Source organism: Hyaena hyaena, unplaced genomic scaffold (assembly GCF_003009895.1).
Source record: "Hyaena hyaena isolate Hyena2069 unplaced genomic scaffold, ASM300989v1 scaffold_1006, whole genome shotgun sequence".
Lineage (NCBI taxonomy): Eukaryota > Metazoa > Chordata > Mammalia > Carnivora > Hyaenidae > Hyaena > Hyaena hyaena.
The window spans coordinates 195050-214264 of record NW_024081630.1 but is presented as its reverse complement, the minus strand read 5'-3'; the positions used below and the strand labels follow the sequence as shown (position 1 = coordinate 214264).

Below are 19215 nucleotides of genomic sequence, written 5' to 3'. Positions count from 1 at the left end.
GAGCCCCATGACACTCTCTGTGTAGAGTGTGGAGCCTGCTTAAGATTCTCTCCCTCCTCTCCCTCTGCCCTACTCGCTTGTACACTTTCTCTCTCTGTCAAGAAAATTTTTTTTAAAAGGATAGAAGGTGGGGCGCCTGGGTGGCTTAGTCGGTTAAGCGTCCGACTTTCGTTAGGTTTGATCTCGCGGTTCGTGGGTTCGAGCCCCGCGTCGGGCTCTGTGCTGACTGCCAGCTCAGAGCCTGGAGCCTGTTTCAGTCTGTGACTCCCTCTCTCTCTGACCCTCCCCTGCTCACACTGTCTCTCTCTCTCTCCTAGAAATAAATAAAAACATTTAAAAAATTTAAAAAAAAGGATAGAAGGAGCAGATGTATGATTATAGTCAGAGAATTCAGTACCCTTCTCTCAATCATTCATAATCACACAGAAAATACTTAAGGATATAGACTTGAAACAACTTGACCTATAATATATAAGGACACTCCACCAATAATGGAAAACTGAACATTCTCAAGGAAAAAAAAACAGAAAACTTACCAAAACAGACCAAATTCAAACCATAAATCAAATCTTGAGGAAATATAGTCTTTCATTCACCTAAAATATATTCTCTGACCAAAATTGAATTAAACTAGGAATAAAAGTAGAAAGATATCTGGAAAATTCAAAATATTCAGAAACCAGATCATCCATTTTTAAATGGCCCATGAGTCAATAAAAGAAATAAAAGTAGAAATTGAAAGTATTTTGAACTAAATGAAAAAGATAATACTCACAAAGAAAATGCCAGACTGTAGCGATCTAGCAAACACTTAAACGTAGAAACTATACCAATCCTATCCAAATTCTTCCAGAAATGTGAGAATGAGGAAACACTTGACAACCCGTTCAAGGAGGCCAGCAATATTCTGATACCAAAACCACATAAAGACATGACAAGAAAAACAAAAACATAAAACCACAGACCAATGTTCCTCAAGAATGTAGGTGCAAATATTTTTAAATAGACCTGCACACATATGGCCAGATAATTTTTTATAAAAGGTCAAAGGCAATTCAATGGGGAAAGAGTAAACTTCAACAAATGGTGTTGGAAAAATTGGTTATATATATCTATGCAAAAGAGAAGAACTTTGATCTATATCTTGTACATAACACAAAAGTTAATTCGAAATGGACCCTTAAAACTAAAACTATGAAACAAAAGTCCTTGCACCTTGGCTAGACAAAGATGTCTTAAATACAGCACAAAAGCATGACCTATATATTTTAATGTTTTTTAATGTTTTATTTTATTTTTGAAAGAGAGACAGAGTATGAATGGGGGGGGAGCAGAAAGAAAGAGAGAGAGAGGATCCGGAGCAGGCTCCAGGCTCCAAGCAGTGAGCACAGAGCTTGATGCGGGGCTTAAATTCGTGAACCACGAGATCATGACCTGAGGCAAAGTCAGGCACTTAACTGAGCCACCGGGTGCCCCATGACCTATACATTTTAAAAGTGAAAATTTAAATATCTCTGCTCTTCGAAAGACACTGCTAAGAGAATAGATAAGCCACACACTGGGAGAAAATATTTGTTACATATCTGTTACATCTCTGACAAAAGGCTCATATCCAGAATTTAAAAATGAACACTCAAAATTCAGTAAGAAAACAGACAACCAAATTAAAAAACAGTAAATTTGAAGTTGAATTACTGAGTCATTTCACCGAAGAGACACATATGGCAAAGACACACATCAAAAGATGTTCAATATTTGGTCATAAAAGACATGTAACTTAAAAACTGCCATGAGGTCCCAATACATACACATTAGAATGTCTAAAATGGAAACATTGGCCATACCATATCTTATTAAAGACCTGAAGCAACTTGGACTCTCACATTGCCAGAGGGAGTGTGACAATGGTACAACAACTTTGGCAAATAATTTGGCTGTTCATCCTAAAAAGATACACACGCATCTACCAAATGACCCAGTCATTCCATAACTTAGCATTTACCTAAGAGAAATGAAATCAGAGACCTGTACCAAAACATGTACACAAATGTTCATAGCACCCTTATTTGGAAAAGCCAAAACCCTGGAAACAACCCAAATGTCCATTGACAGGCAAATGGATAAGCTGATAATGGAATGGAATTCATCCATGAAACAGGAATGAACTACTGATACATATGACCACTTGGGTGAATCACAAAATAATTTTGCTGAGTGAAAAATGCCACGCAACAGAAGAGTACATCCTATATGAATCCAGTTATGTAAGATTAGAAAATACAAACTTGACAAAAAGCCAGTGAAAAAAAGGTAGAACTGTGGTTGCCTTTGGGTCAGGGGTGGTGGGTACAGGGGAGCAGGTATGGTGGAGGGAAAGAATATGGTTGGGGTTTTTTTCATTTATTTATTTTTTTATAGCAGTAATATTTTTGTAGGGATATACAGACATATAAAAACTTACTGAATTACACATTTTAAGTAAATTGTATGTCAATTATATCTCCATGGAGCTGTTAACAAACAAACAAAATCATTAAAAGTCACCTTCTCTGGAAATAAAAACATCAGGGCCTGAAGTTTTCACTAAGAGCTCCTGGCTTTCCTGCTGTATGACCTCCCCAGCTCTTTGCAAAATGCCTCCAAGTGTGATCCCCTATCAGTATACACTGTACCTTAGCAACAGCTTTTCCAGTGGGCTGAATGATGCATTTGATGGCCTAAATATATTCAATATCTGCTGAATCTATTAACATTATCTAAGTCTTTCATTCATATTTCACAGAGGCCTCACTTAAACACTTTATAGACTCTAGGTCAGTGCTATCAAAATATTGCATGTGATTAAACTACCTGCAGAGAGTTAAATGTTCAGAACACTTTAGATCTCCAGAATTGGGTAGGAAGGGAGAATTGGAAACAGCGATGTCATAGAAGGAACTGATGATCAAACCAAAACCATAAACTCTTTTCCTTAATACAGGGGATACTGAAAAAAATAAATCAACGAAGAATGAGAAGCATGGAAATTACTGCCTCCTGTCTCCGTCCTCTGATACAGAATTCCTACCCAAGTTCTTGCAACGAGACAGAACTAAAATTGCGCAGGTGACTTACCACCTGCTTTATCTCATGGCTTTTCTTACATGTGTGTGTATTACTTTTAGAGGCAAATCTTTTTTTCTTTTTTTAATGTTTATTTGTTTTGAGAGAGAGACAGAGAGCAAGCAGGGGAGGGACAGAGAGAGAGAGGAGACACAGAATCTGAAGCAGGATCCAGACTCTGAGCTGTCAGCACAGAACCAGGAGCCCTGAGATCATGACCTGAGTCTAAGTCAGATGCTTAACCGACTGAGCCACACAGGCGCCCCTAGTGGCAACTTACATCAACATTTTATATTTTTATTAAATTTTTCCATGTTTTTAAAGTTCAGTGAAGCATGGAGTAAATAACGTGTAGAGTATTTGGCTTCACGATTTTCATCTTCATGAGTAAGAATGATGCCCATTATTCCTGAATATAGCAATTTGTATTATTTTATGTAATCCTTATAGCATGCAAATGAGGTAAGTGTTTTCTAGTTTTATACTTCTTTTTGTTTAATTAATAAATATGTCACTAAAGATGGGGGAACTTCTGGTTATTTAGCAAAGTTAATAGAGTCATCATATAATAGGCTTTGCAATAGTATTATAATTTACTCAGCAAACATCAAAATAACCTGCGTTAGATTTTAAAAAACCTATTATGGGTGGTTTGGTTGGTTAGGCATCCAACTCTTGATTTGGGCTCAGGTCATGATCTCACAGTCATGAGATCAAGCCCCACGCTGGTCTCTGCACTGAGCATGGAGCCTTCTTCATATTCTCTGTCTCTGTCTCTCACTCTCTTTTTCCCCCTTAGCTCCTCTCCCCTGCTTGCACTCTCTCTTTGGTGGCTTAGTCGGTTAAGCGTCCGACTTTTGCTTAGGTCATGATCTCGCGGTTCGTGGGTTCAAGCCCCGCATCGGGCTCTGTGCTGACTGCCAGCTCAGAGCCTGGAGCCTATTTCAGAGTCTGTATCTCCCTCTCTCTCTGACCCTCCCCTGCTCACGCTGTCTCTCTCTCTCCTAGAAATAAATAAAAATATTTAAAAATAAATAAATAAATAAATAAATAATAAAATGAAAAATAAAACCCCATTGAAACAAATTTTAAATTGAAGTGACAAACCTCAGTACCGAGTAAATAATTTTGACATAGACCCAACCCCTGGGGAAAACCATGAGGCCCTGTATATTCCCTCACTTTCTTCAAAGTACATAGGCTTATACACATGCTTGAAAGGTCACCCAGCTCTGCAGCCTAAATTGGGCTGTACAATAGATGGCCTTCTAGCCACATACAGGGAGCCAACAGTTGCTGGGGAAGCACTTCAGCCTAGCCCATCTCTTGGAGTGGGAGAGTCTTTGGGTTCCTCCTAAAAATACATAAACGAAGCAGTGTCTTCTCCCATGGCTGAGGTGGATAGAATTGTGTGAGGCTGAGGATACGTGGAAGGGATACATTTTACATAACATAGTCAAAACTACTGCACAGATGTCTTAAATCTGCACCTTAAATTTGAATTCGAATTACTGAGTCATTTCACCAAAGAGCCACAAATGATAGTGTATTTTTCCAAAATCAAGCATTTATTCTTACCCACCCCACATCTCAAAAATCACGAGCCTGACTGACTGTGAAGTTATCCATTTACATGAAGAAACCAAGCATGTAGAGTTTACTAGAAAATTCTTCTACATCCTTCCATCTTCCACTCCAGTGCCCTGGACTCAGGATCCTGAGTGCCACAATAGGGCTAGTGAGTGGAGGACCGACAGTTTCCTCTGAGCCTTTTCCAAGCGGTTCAGGAGGCTAGCTACTACCAACTCCAGGTTGATCTCCTCCCTCTTCTGAGCGGAATGTCCATTGGACTTGGAAATACTGCGGGTTGGGGGAGGATGTTCTGGGTCCTTGGATTCATGGCCTGTTATTTGGTTACCCATTGTGATACCAAAGCAGGCCAGTGCTGGTCCTGTGTGCAGGACAGTAGCTAGAAAGCCCCGAGGATGAGACTTTCAGAGGGACACTGGAACCAGTGAGTCGAGAGAATCTAAGGTTGTGAAGACTACAAAGATAAAGTCCAAAAGATGCAAATAAGAGGATAAACACCAGGGTTTTTAGGCAAGAGAGTTAGAAACAAAACACTGTGAAACTGCAGAATTGAATTTTAAAAAAAAAAAAAAAAAAAGCAGTTTACAGACTAAAGGGTTGTTCCTTTATATAGCAACCAGTTCCAAGAGAGGACACCGTCTTCTAAAGAAGCCATAAAAGTGTCACACACTAAACAAAAAATAAATCGTTTATACCAAATAAACTGTCGGAGGCCGAGCCAACTCCGAAAGGTCCAGGGGTCCCTGAAGGATGGACGGTGTCAGCGAAAGAGAGTGAGAGAGCCCTGAGATCCTTTCTGATCACCAGGCAGTCATCTCTGTCCTGTCGGTTTTGGCGTCTTTATTTAAAAGTTCAGCAACAACATGAGGTCAGAGAAAAGAATTTCTTACAATGGGAGGCCTTTTATGATATCAATTGCAGAATTATTCCGACCAAGGAAATAACAGAATGTTCTTAGTGAAAAACAGGATAACACACAAGTTAAATTGTATATAGATAAGCTAGGAGTTATTCTGTCTGTCTCTCAAGAGGATAAATGTTTCTGAATTGGTTTATTTGTGGAAACTAACATGGGGCCCTAAATGTGTCAGTCTTTGCACCTGGGTTTATGTTTTAGCTACTCTTATCTATCTCATCCCAGCTGCCAGTGTAAGGGAGGGTGTTTGTGGAGTGTAGGCCTTGAGGAAGGGACTGCCATGCTTCACCAAGTAGCAAAGGTATATGTAGTAACCGTGTTCTGCCCTTAACCCCAAAATAGGCTCTTTGTCTCGGGGCCAGGCTCAATTGTAACTCTTGTGCTTTTAACCCCCTTTATTATCTAAGCTTTGGGTCTGCAAGGCCCACAGGAAGAGCCTTTTGACAATCATCCACAGAGCTTTCATCTAAAATCTCTCTTGTAAAGGCAGGAATATGCTTTTCTTTATGAGGTATCTGTATTCAGAATATAGGTCTGATATGGAATATTGTGAGGCCTGGTCAATACCATCAGGCTTATATCCAACATGAGCCTGTAGTAGCAGAAGGAGATACCCGTTTTCATTTCTTATGGCAGGAGCTGCAAACAATGACATTTCCTTGCTGTGACTGCCATCCAGAGAGGCCAGTGCGGCTCCCGGCAATAAACTAGTAATCTCACTCAAGGGAATTCATAGAAAGGAAAAACTCAAAATAATAGATCTATTTATGAGAAGTTCTTCACAGATGTATGATTAAAAAAAACTGTGTCAAACACAGAGAAATAAATGACAAATTGTGGGATATCAAGCTGATAGTGTACTGTGCAGTCATTACAGTGAGCAGCATCAAGAATATGTAGTAACATGGTATGCTAGTAAGAAACAAAAGTAGAGTTGATTTCTGAAGAATTCAACTGATCCTGTGTGATTTGTATGTTTCTGAAGGGTTACAGGTAGATCCCATTTTATAGGTGAGCCTTGTCATTTGATATAGTCCACTGTCATAACTGTACCTTCACAGAAACTTCTAACAGTCACTCTAACTTCATGAGAAAGTGCTTCTTCTACAACTTTCAAATAGACACTACAATAAGTTATTTGAGTAAACAAAAAGTTAAAAGAGAATATTCCCCATTTCAATGATTTCTTTTCAATTTCAACATATCATTTAATTAAATCTGGCTTTCCTAATGGAGAGCAAAGTAATTGTGATAGTCACACGACTTCACCAAGCCTTGGTGACCCTCCTTAACTTTCTTCATAGCTTTCTGAGAATATCATCCCTCACACCTCTGCCCAGTAGGACGGAGACTGGTGGCCATTCATTCTCACTCAGACCTCAGGCCTTCCCTATTGACTAAAAAGAGCTATGTTCCATCCTTTTAAAGAGGATGCAAACAAGCTTTTATTGGCAAGATGGGTACTTGGGAAAATGACACGTAGGAGTGTATGTGTGTGTATAATATGTAACATATATAAATATATATTTATGCATATAAAAGGAGAAAATGTGATTCATTCATCTTTCTGAACTGAGAGATCCATAATCATGTAATTTTGTTCATATCTTACGGTCCATATACATTCCTCTGACTTCAAAAAAAAAAGATTTTTTGAATTGTAGTTCTTATACCACAGTCATGGCCATAGGAGCCTTTTTATAATCTCTTCCTGCTTCTTGGTCCCTCCCTGAGAAAGAGAAGAGTCCACACCATTGAATCACCCCACCTTCTTCCTTCACCCCCTCCCACAGCTTCTACTAATCATGCTTATTTCTGATCTCAGCAAACGCATTTCCAAAGCTGAAGAAGCTCACAATAATTTCCAAAATCTGAACAGCTGAATGTGTGTGAAATCAATATTTTACAGTTCCTCTTAATTGTAATGTCATAGTTTTCCATTTCCTGGCCTGGCCCCACAGCTGACTTACTCAGATGAAAATGTTTGAACTGCTTTAAAAATCAGAAGGAAAAAAAAAATGTAATTCCCCTTGAATTCTAGTCATCTCAATATCAACACAGGTTGAAATATGATTTTTAACATTTTTGAATGGAGGAAGAGGGCTAGAACTGCAAAAATGCCCAAGACTCCCCAAAATCATGTAGCACTACCTGGTCCCTGGTCCTGAAGCTTCCTCCAGGATAACTGAATTCACCTGTCTTTCTTAGGGTGTTTTAGGTCAGATCTGAGGTCATGGCTCTCCTTTTGGTTTCAGAACGTAGGAAAAACTTTGACGCCGTCCTTGCTGACTGATTTCACATGGAGTCTCCTAATGACCCTCTCTTCACCTAATTATGTAACTGCATTCAAGGCATCAACCATACTGAAATTGACTCTGGAGTATTATGCGCATAAGGTCACCATGGTAAGATACTTGACAATGAGTAGGGGACACGGATTTTATTCTCTAACTTTATTCTCTTCTTGCCTTTGTTATATGCTACTTCTTTTCCTATGTATTTCTTGCTGTTATTCAGTATGTCGCTTTGATCAAATGAGGGGTTTATTTTGTAAAATATTTCAAGCATACAGAACTTTTAGAAAATAATGTCATGAACGTTTACCTACCAATCCTACCAAATCATAATATTTTGCCACATTTGCATCACTTTTTTTTTAATGTTATTTCTGAGAGACAGAGAGACAGAGTGGGCAGGGGAGGGTCAGAGAGAAAGGGAGATACAGAATCTGAAACAGGCTCCAGGCTCTGAGCTGGCTGGAGCCCCAACACGGGGCTCAAACCAACGAACTGTGAGATCATGACCCGAGCTGAAGTCAGACGCTTAACCGACTGAGCCACCCAGAGCCCCTTGCATCACTTTTTTTTTTTTTAAAGAAATACATTAACAACAGTAAAATAATACAAACATAATTGAAATCTTCTGTGTAACCAGTAAGGAAAGTTTTCAGGGACCTTCAACGTGCTGTAGGGCTGGCTATGTAATTTGTCGGGATAAGTGCAAATAAATGTGGGCTTCCTGTTCAAAACATAAGAAAAAAGTGGCACTAAATATGCAAACATATGTCATAAATTCTACTCCTGTAACCAATATTACACTATATGTTAACTAACTAGAATTTAATGAAAACCTAAAATATATATACAAACGTCTGAAGTTTTTTTCCCTTTCCTCCACAGTCCCTCTCTTTCTCTCAATTTGTCATAGCACTTTTATTTTCTGTTTAATGTTTTTAACTTTAAACAAAAACTAAAATTTTAAAGTAACGCAGATTTTACTGGCCATTTTTACATTGTGCCATACCAATTAGAGGTGAAAATATAGGAGTATTCAACTCAACAAAACAATGGAAGTCATAGCTCATACACAAACATGTTTTCATTCTTACCAAAAGAGTGAAAACGATACACAAAACTAACTCATTTGTTTTTATTTCATTTCTTGACGTTCACACATTATAGTAACACCTTCTACCTTCAGCTTATTGACGAGTCATCATTTTCCACTTAAGTGGGTGAGGCTTCAATAAATGCTTATCTTATATTTGCTTTGATTTCCCGATGACTCCTACACATCTTGGGTCCATTGGAATTCTGTACACTTAGTAGATTGTGAATGCTGCATGTGAATGGGGCTGCATACATGAACCACAGCCACTATCGTCTTGGCTCACATGCATGCTCCATTGTCCCATGGGACTTCACTTAGAAAACACAAGCTCAAAGGTAAAATTATTTAAATATTCAAGAGGGTGACAGCAAAGCTTTGAACCTTCTAAGTGCAGAACCCTGTGCAAATGCATGTCACTTGCTCATGAAACCAGCCCTCATCTGATGGCAATATGAGGGTTGAGCTCTCAGTTCTTGGTGCAGACACATAGTGTGATGTGATTGAAAATAAACCAAGAGCTCATACTAAAATTCAGAGAGCAGAAAAGAGGAAGTAAAACTTCCTATAGAACTCCCAACATGGTTACATCAAGGAACATTCCAGAAGGCAAGCACAATCAAGGAGAAAGCTGAAGGGCAGCAGTCATTTCCTTTAAGCTCTCTCTCATACAATGAGAAAGACAGGTTAGATAAAGCCATACCAAGGCCCTGGAGAGGAAGAGAAGCCCAACAGAAAAGTAGATGTGTAAAACTAGCCTCTGCCACAGTAAAGTCATTAAACAGAGAGAAAGCAACTGAACAAAATTGGGGTCCAGCAACCTATCGCTCCACACAAGCTCCCACAAACAACTGAAGCACTGAATACAGCAGATTCTTATCTTAAACAGAGTTAGGTTCTAAAATCAGTTATAATCGAAAATTGTGCATGGTTAAAATTATTCCTGAAAACCACTGAAATCACACATATAGTATGTGGGCTTATAACCTCTAAATAACTCTAACACAGCAAGTCTTTTCTTGAGAATGAAAGCAGATAATTATTGCTATACTTGAGGATACAGTAACATAGCTGGCTCATTTTAGGGGCACGCTGCATGGAAAGGAAAAGAGGATGAGGAGTAAAGGGGATGAGAGTGTGCATGCTCTCTCACTCTCTCTCAAAAATAAGTAAATATTTTTAAAAATGTCTTTAGAGAGAAGCAATGTTTAATGTCTCCCACTTTGTGGTCACCCTGGAGCATATATGGAAGGAGAAATGTCCTGTACTCTTAACACTTCACTTATTTTATTTTCTTTTTGAGTAGAGGGTTGTGCACAGATAACTAACTGAATTGTATATGTGGCAATAGAAATAGTATGTAAACTTACATCAACCAACATCTCAGCTTATGATCTCTGAGGAATATTTCCAAATAAAAAAATGCAGTCATCCGGGAGGATGAAGTTTGATGTGGAATCTACAACCATTAACTTGAGACAAATTTCACATCTAACTAGAAATCTCCTTGTTCAGGAATGCATAAAGGGGAAAACATAAAACTAACATAGGACCTATGAATAAAATTTGCAAGATTATGACTTTGTGTTTACCATTCTTGGTCATTCTTCCAACACACAGTTTACCCATTCCATATGTAGTTCAAAACTTCTTTAACAGTCAGAAAGTTTTTTTGAAATAAAAAACTAGTTCCATTACTATTCTGTTCCATTATTTTGACTTCCTTCTTAAAGGACTTGAATCATACATATGTTTTCTATACTAAGCCTATATGTCTTATATAATGAAGCCTACCTTCCCCAAATAACCTTTTTTTAAAAATGGGTATTTTGGGGCACCTGAGTAGTTCAGTTAGTTGAGTGTCCGACTCCAGCTCAGGTCATGATCTTGTGGTTCATGGGTTCAAGACTCATGTCAGGTGCTGTGCTGATAGCTCAGAGCTTAGAGCCTGCCTTGGATTCTGTGTCTCCCTCTCTCTCTGTCCCTCTCCACTCATGCTCTATCTCTCTGTCTATCAAAAAATAAACACTTAAAATTTTTAATAAATAAATAAAATAAAAAAGGTATTTTCCCATTATCAATAAATCAAAGACTTGTTTCTCATTCAAATAAACACTTTACATTGTGTATTAACACACGTGAATATGCTTTCTTCTAGTGCATATTTGTGTGTTAATTGCTGCAGGGGCCATTCTGGGAAGGACTGAATGCTTATATCCAAGAAACACCTTGGTTTAGAGGTTGGTATGGAACAAGAGGCTCTTGTTTGACCCATGACATTAATTTTTTAGGTGTCTAAGATTGTGGATGCCATTTATAAGAAACTGCGTGAAAATTCTTCTCATGTTATGAGGCACGCTATGCTGCGGGTCATCACCTTGTTGACACGTACTTCCCCAAAGAAGGTCATCTTCCAGCTTATGGACTACCCAGTCCCAGCAGACAAGTAAGGCCCCTTCACCTCTTCCTACAATGGTTTGTCCACAGTCTCCAGAATTAGACAGAGCTGGACATGGGCTCCTTTTTTTTTTCTTCTTTGTCTTCTTTTTTTAAATGTTTTAGTTATTTCTAGGAGAGAGAGAGAGACAGCATGAGCAGGGGAGGGTCAGAGAGAGAGGGAGTCACAGACTGAAACAGACTCCAGGCTCTGAGCTGGCAGTCAGCACAGAGCCCGACACAGGGCTCAAACCCACAAACCGTGAGATCATGACCTAAGCGAAAGTCGGACGCTTAACTGACTAGGCCATCCAGGCGCCCCTGGCTCCTTTTTTTTCTTAAAGAGAATATCTATTTTTGTATCTCATAAGATGGTCATAAAGCTTAAAGAAGATCATACATGTTCTTCATATTCTTGTACAATATCTACACATACTATAGACCACTGACAAATAATCATTGTCACTATTTTGTATCTGAGGCTTTAAATTGTGTTCTGCTGCATATCCATCCCCTGGGAACAAATCATTCTTCAGAGTGATAATGGATTTTTTCCTATAAGTAATCAAATTTATAGTGCTTTTTTCCCCTTCATTTATGAAGAACGGATGTAAGGCATTTCCACTTGCCAATAAAATAATGAAACATTAAAAATTCTCAGCTATAATGGAGAGTCCCCTGTTACTTAGCTGTTTATCTGAAATTCATCATCCAGGATCAAAGAAAATATTAAGGAGAGGAGAATACCGATGTGAGCCTATGGGACACTATGAGCCTAGCACACATTAGACTAGCATAGTAAATGACATCATTCCATTTCTATCATTTGAACCTTGAGAAGGAAGGTAATACTTCTCTACTATTAACAGTATAAAAGGTAGGAAGTTACTTTAAATTACTTTTTAATGTTTTATTTATTTCTGAGAGAGAGAGGCAGCATGAGCATGGGAGGGTGGGAGAGAAAGGGAGATACAGAATCTGAAGCAGGCTCCAGGCTCTGAGCTTGCTGTCAGCACAGAGCCCGATGCGGGGCTCAAACCCAGTAACCACGAGATCATGGCCTGAGCCAAAGTCGGATGCTTAACCGACTGAGCCACCCAGGTGCCCCAAGGAAGTTACTTTCAAAAAAAAGATGCAGGCTTTGGAAACAAATCTGAATTCCTTCCCAACCACACAAATTTCTAAACTCCTTGATCAAATTTCCCTGTTTGTGAAGTGAGGAAAATTCTTTTTTACCTGTAAATCAATTATTCCCCAATAATTGAAATTCCCCCAATATTGATTCCCCAATAATTAAATGAGTTAGCGTCTGTGAAAGGACATCAAAACTCACAAAATGATAAACCAATGATACAACTGACTTTCATTTCCCAACTGAAAGCTTATGTTTATCTAGAAGGTTTAAACTCACAAAGCTATTTTACTACTTAGAAAATTCCTGGAAATTAAAAATCTTTGTAAGACTCAGTGTTTTCTCATTCAGGAATTAAGCGCCCCATTGCATGTAAAATATTACCAACCTCCGAGCATTTTGTTGAAAGGGAATAGATCGACAGGGACACAAGTTGCCAATTGAAGTCAGTACAAGTGCTTTGAAATGAGGTGGTACAGAAAGCAAGCATAATTAGAGTGAACTTCATTAAAATAGTCACCAGAAGGGACGCCTGGGTGGCTCAGTCAGTTAACAGTCTGACTTCGGCTCCAGTCATGATCTCACAGTTTGTGAGTTCAAGCCCTGCATTGGGTTCTGTGCTGACAGCTCAGAGCCTGGAGCCTGTTTCCAATTCTGCGTCTCTCCCCTCTCTCTCTGCCCCTTCCCAACTCGTGCTTTGTCTCTCTCTCAAAAATAAATATTTAAAAAAAATTTTTAAACAGTCACGAGCAGATCTCATGCATTAGTAGGTGAGGGATGAGGTAGAAAAGACTGGGGTTTAGAGTTGAGCTAAATCAGACCAACAGCGGGAATGTCTGATTAGCTAGAAGGTAAGAACGAGAGGTAAAGGAATGAGACGGCATGTGAGACTTGATGTCCATGTGGATCTAAGCTTGGTTGTAAGGCTGAGCCCCAAAGGCAGAAACAGTTGAGTAATGGGTTCCAAAGAGCTATGTGTCTCTGTTCCAGGAAACCAACCCCCGCCCCCCTCCATCAGGAACCTAAATGCAGAGAAACTGAGTAATAGGATTCAGAACCCAGCATGGATTGACAGGGTATCAGGAATGTGTAGGGGCGCCCGGGTGGCTTAGTCGGTTGAGCGTCTGACTTTCGCTTGGGTCATGATCTCGCGGTTCGTGGGTTCGAGCCCCGCGTCGGGCTCTGTGCTGACTGCCAGCTCAGAGCCTGGAGACTGTTTCAGAGTCTGTATCTCCCTCTCTCTCTGACCCTCCCCTGCTCACTCTGTGTGTGTGTCTCTCTCTCTGCTAGAAATAAATAAAAAACATTTAAAAAAAAAAAAAGGAATGTGTAGCAGTTTTTAAGATGATCAACAGTAAAAATAATCTTGAAGAGTGGCTAGGTATGCAGAAAAGAAGGGAGAGGACCTGAGGTGGAGAATCCAGGGCTCTAGTACATCTGTGTCACTAGAATGTGAGTGACCTTTTACAAAAGGGCCCACTCCCTCGAGCTCAATTTTTGTAACCTTTCTAATCTTTAAATTTATATAGTTATTTACTTAGTATTTCTACCTCCTTGGGTTTTTTAAGTTGATATATTTATTTATATATTAATTTGAATTTCCATACCAGTTTTTAAAATATTCTGTTTTTCCTGGACAAAAAAGGTCACAAGTTAGGAGGACCAGAGTATGGAATGGAGAAAGTTGATTAGTTCTTGCTACTGAGCTGGACCGATATTAAAAAATTTTTTTAATGTTTATTTTTGAGACAGAGAGAAACAGAGCATGAATGGGGGAGGGGCAGAGAGAGAGACAAGAATCTGAAGCAGGCTCCAGGCTCTGAGCTGTCAGCATAGAGCTCGATGTGGGGCTCGAATCCACGAACTGTGAGATCATGACCTGAGCTGAAGTCAGACGCTTAACCGACTGAGCCACCCAGGCGCCCCTGGACTGATATTTTAATGTGGTAGGAAATCATGGCACCTGTGGCTCAGTCAGTTAAGCATCTGGCTTCGGCTCAGGTCATGATCTCACTGTTCATGAGTTTAAGCCCCGCATCTGGCTCTGTGCTGGCAGCTCAGAACTTGGAGCTTGCTTGGGATTCTGTCTCCCTCTCTCTGCCCCACTCATGCTCTGTCTCTCTCCATCTCTCAAAAAAGCATAAAAGTAAAAAAAATAAAATAAATAAAAATGTGGTAGGAAGTCAACTTGCAGACTTGCAGACTGTATTTTCCATAAGATCTCACTGAAACTCTCTGTTTTCAAGGACAAGAGACTTAATGAGATCATTTGGAAATGAGTCTATCAGTTTGGTTTAGACTTGTCTGTGATCTCTTTGCTATATAAACATGTAAAAAAAAAAAAACCTTTCCATTCATGACACTGTATTAAGTAGGAAATGAACAACCTAATTCTCATTGTGATGGTTGGGTGGGGGGGCTGTGTTTGCAGCACTTTGATACTGATGTGGCACGCGGCAGGTTCCGAGTCAAGTGTGGCCCCTCATGTGCTGAAGACAATCTTACTGATACTGAAAGGAAAGCCTGGGAAAATGGATGATAGCCTACTAGAAAGAAGACGTTTCTCTCTCGATACTACTAATATGATGCCTGTAGCGGTAAATACTACTTAAGTATTAAGTGCTTCCTTGTCCTGGTGTTGTTTTCTGATCGTGAAAATCCCCATCTACCCACGGACTCGGTCATACTTCTGGACACTGTGCTGCTCTCACTCATTCATTCATCCAACACATATTTATTGAGTGCCTACTGTATGCCACACCTTGACCAGGAAGCATACATTCTGGTAAAAGACACGGACAATGAACAAAAAACTGTGTTATGTATCAGATGATATAGAGCTGAGAAAAGACATAAAGTGATGTGAGTAAAAGAAAGTGACAAGGGAGGATTTAGGAAAGTTCGTCAGGGGAGGCCTCTGCTGAGGTGGCATCCAGTCAGAGAGTGAAGGGTTGATCCTTGCAAATATCTGGGCAAGTGAGTTCTATACAGAAAGAAAGACAAAACCCCTGAAGATGGGAGCTTGCATGGGATGTGAGTGACTCCAAGAAAACTGAAAGGAGAGGAATGAAGCAAGAGTGGAAGTTTGGAGATGGCGTCAGAGACTAGCCAGTAGCTAGACCGTATAGACTTTGATATGCATGTGAGGCCTAATGTCATTTGTACCCATCATTTTGTATCTCCCAAAGACTAAACTCACCACTTCTGGGAGTAAATTCTAGTCTTACAGAGACATAATAGGAAAAAAAATGGGTAGTGCTCCACAAATGTGAGGTGGTGGGAGGTGTTTCTCTGATGGGGTAGGAGGGTATGGCAGTGGTTGGTGGGCCAAAAAATTGTTAGTGATTTGGCCTGTCTCCTTTTAAACATCTCACTGGCCTGGATTGTTTAAGCACAGGAAAGACCTGGGTTATTGGTAGGACCATTCTTCATGGCCACGTACAAAGGGGACACTGGAAAGTGCTTCCCACTAGTTTGGCAGCTGGGGGTGGTTGAGAGTGCTTTGGGAGTTCATTTCCATAGAATACTGGGCATAGTTCCTGATTCAAAATGGACATCGTAGCTGTTAGGGAATGAACGAATATGCATGCACACTTCAGTCAAGGGGGTTGCAGGAGGGAATGCAGTGTTCCTCCCTTCCCCCTCACTAAGGCTGACTGGGTTTAGAGGCAGATGGCTACATTCTTGACTTCTTTTTCTTTCCCTTATAGGCATCCCAGGCCCTGTGCACATTGTTGCCCGTTTGTTCATACAAGAAAGCAGTGGCCCAGTTTTTCCCCCAGCTCTTGATGGCCCTCATGGTCCAACTCTTTTACATCAGTGACCTGAGACAGATGGCAGAGGACATGCCGTTGTGAGATTGTAGTGGTTTATTTCAGAGTCGATAAGAAATAAGCTTCCAGCTGTCAACTGTTTCTAGTCCCTCGGGTTCATGTGGAACTCTTTCTATACAATGCATTCATTTATTACCATTTTCTTTGTGTAAATACCCCAAGTACCTACAAGTTAACCAGCACCCTCCCTGAGTGTATCTGGAGTGTATGAAGAAGCACTCCACTTTCTGCCACAGTCAGAGTGGGGTGGTGAGGGGGGGCTACCAAGGGGAGAGAGAGCAGGTGAGAGCATCAGATCCAAAGTCAGGCCCATGCTAGCTCTGCCATTTACTCCCTGATAGTGATTTCAGGGGGTAATTGTATGTGTGAGATTAAAATAATGTGCACAAATGTGCTTTATGAACTGTGAAGTTGTTTCGTGGTTGGTGATGTGATGTGTGGGCTTAAGATGGTACACATTCTGCCCACATGAAAGATTCAGCTCTTTCCTTTCACCCAAGGCGGTACAGTTAGCTTTGCTGCACTCTGGGGAAGTCTAAATGCACCACCTGTTACTTGCCCTCACCAGGGTGGACTTCTAAGCCAGGCAAAACTCCAAAGCACAATGCATCCCATTAAGATATTTAACCCGTTTTCTGTCTTCCAAACAGATGTGCACCAAATCATCCCACACAGATGAGAATGTATCTATTTATTTAAAACATCTGAAGAAGAATACCAGCAGACACGTTTAGCAAATTATCGCGTTGTTTAACTTTTTTTGCTAATAAACTGTTATTAATCCTAGATTTTACATGCTAACATTTCAGTTGAACCCTCAATCCCATGTCCTGTTGATCAAGAGAGATAAAGGGCACTGACAGTTGGTTTCCTTTGAAACATCCCCTTTCCCAAAACCAGCATCTGGCCCAAGATGGAATGAAAAGGCAGGTCACATGTACTTAATTATGGGAAGGACACTGTCAAGTGGTGACTCTGCTCTTCTTTGGGGCCTTAGCTATGCCCAGGATGCCCTGCGAGTTCTGCTGAATTGTTCTGGACTGCAGCAGGTGGATATTGCTCTAAAGAAAAAGAACTGCTGGAATGAGTTTTCTGAAGAGTTGCTTAAGCATCATGGGATCTACCTTATTGCCAAGTAAGAACAGGGGCACGGGGTTCTCTGTCTCTGTTCCATCTTCTCCATCTTTCTTCAGGGAAGCCACATATGAACGCAGTCAGTATCCACTCCAACTTCCCAATCTCTCCTGACCTGAATTTCCATTTGATTTCTAATTCTTCCCTTATTTTGAAGAGTTTATTACTTCTTGGGATAGTTTTCTCTTTTCTTGTTCTCCTACTTGATGATAAAGATACCCAATCATCCCCCTCCAAAGGATAGGTTTCTCTTTCAGATACGGAGAATGAGGTAAATTTACTTTTTCTTTTCTCTGCTTGCTGTTAGCTGATTCCTGCTCTTCAGGTATCAGATGGTTATGGATGTGCTCCCACCTTAAAGAGGCTCAGTAGAAATCTGTTCTCAGTGAGACAAATAAATTTGGAAAAGCATGAAAAAGAACTTTTATTCTTCTGGTGCCAGAGTTGCTTTTTGTTTTCCAGCTAGCTCCTTAGTGAATAGCAAGTTTCTGATTATAGGGATCAGATTTTCTGACCAAAAATCAAGATACATGGACTTGACCACAAAATAGACCATTCTGAGTTGAGACAACTCAGAAAATACAGGCTATATGGTCTTTGGGGTCTTGGTGCATTTCATGTGGCATCTCATTTGCACATAGGTTTCAGGAACACATCTTATTTTGTAAAAGTACAATATATCTGCACCCCCCAGGTGGCCACAAGAATCACAATATCCTCAGTACTTCTGGATCTTCTTACTCAAAGTGTGATAGACCATCAGCAACAGCATCACTTGAAACTTATAAATAGACAGCAGAATAGGATCCTATGGCCCACTCCAGACCCACTGAACCAGAATTTGCCTTTTAGCAAGATACCTGGGTAATGTGTATGCATAAGTTTGAGAAGCACTGGTTTAGAATGCCAACTGAGAGTCTTCAACTGAACCTGTCACATCAACTTTCCCGACCTGCCACCACTCATGTGATCCAGACCAGTGTGTCAGGACAACTGTGAGCCTGAGCACTGCCCAGAATGACTTAGTGAATCAAGACTCACCACCTCTTCTCCTGAGTAACACACGATAATCCCAAACTCCCTTCTTCATTGTATCATTCAAAGGAAGGACTTGGGTCTAAAACCATGATGGTGATCTATGCGGCCATCTTAGATTCCTAGGATATTTATTTTGCACTATTTGTTTTCTCTTCTTTTGGTCAAGCAGGAAGGAACTTGTGTTTATAGGCCATTCTGTTATGTGACACAGGAGGGCAAAGATAGGAAAGGTGTGATGTTAGGGAGAGATATTGTCAGTGATCCAGAATATATATAATTCCTTGGGGTTTGCATGGAATTCAGAATGGGGCTGCAGTTTACCTTGGATTAGGGATTAGAAAAGATCTTTATTTTTTATTATTTTTTTTATAAGTAGTTTATTGTCAAGTTGGTTTCCGTATAACACCCAGTGCTCATCCCCACAAGTGCCCTCCTCCATGCCCATCTCCCCATCCCCCCCTAAACCCATCAGTCCTCAGTTTGTTCTCAGCATTCAAGAGTCTCTCATGGTTTGCCTCTCTCCCACTTCCCCACCATTTCCCCCCTTCTTCTCCCCCATGGTCCTCCGTTAAGTTCCTCCTAATCCTCCTATACGTGCAAACATATGGTAACTGTCCTTCTCTGCCTGACTTATTTCACTCAGCATA

General features: G+C 40.3%; 1 protein-coding gene across 1 annotated transcript in view; it reads left to right on the top strand.

Moving 5' to 3' along the window:
- The window catches only part of MROH9 (maestro heat like repeat family member 9), a 105989-nt gene that overhangs the window by 54183 nt on the left and 32591 nt on the right, over positions 1–19215 (top strand). The window contains exons 8-13 of the mRNA XM_039221684.1: positions 2981–3105; positions 7864–8013; positions 11287–11441; positions 14995–15160; positions 16274–16416; positions 17394–17531. Coding sequence (XP_039077615.1) covers positions 2981–3105; positions 7864–8013; positions 11287–11441; positions 14995–15160; positions 16274–16416; positions 17394–17531 — 877 coding nt within the window. The remainder of the gene's footprint in view (positions 1–2980; positions 3106–7863; positions 8014–11286; positions 11442–14994; positions 15161–16273; positions 16417–17393; positions 17532–19215) is intronic.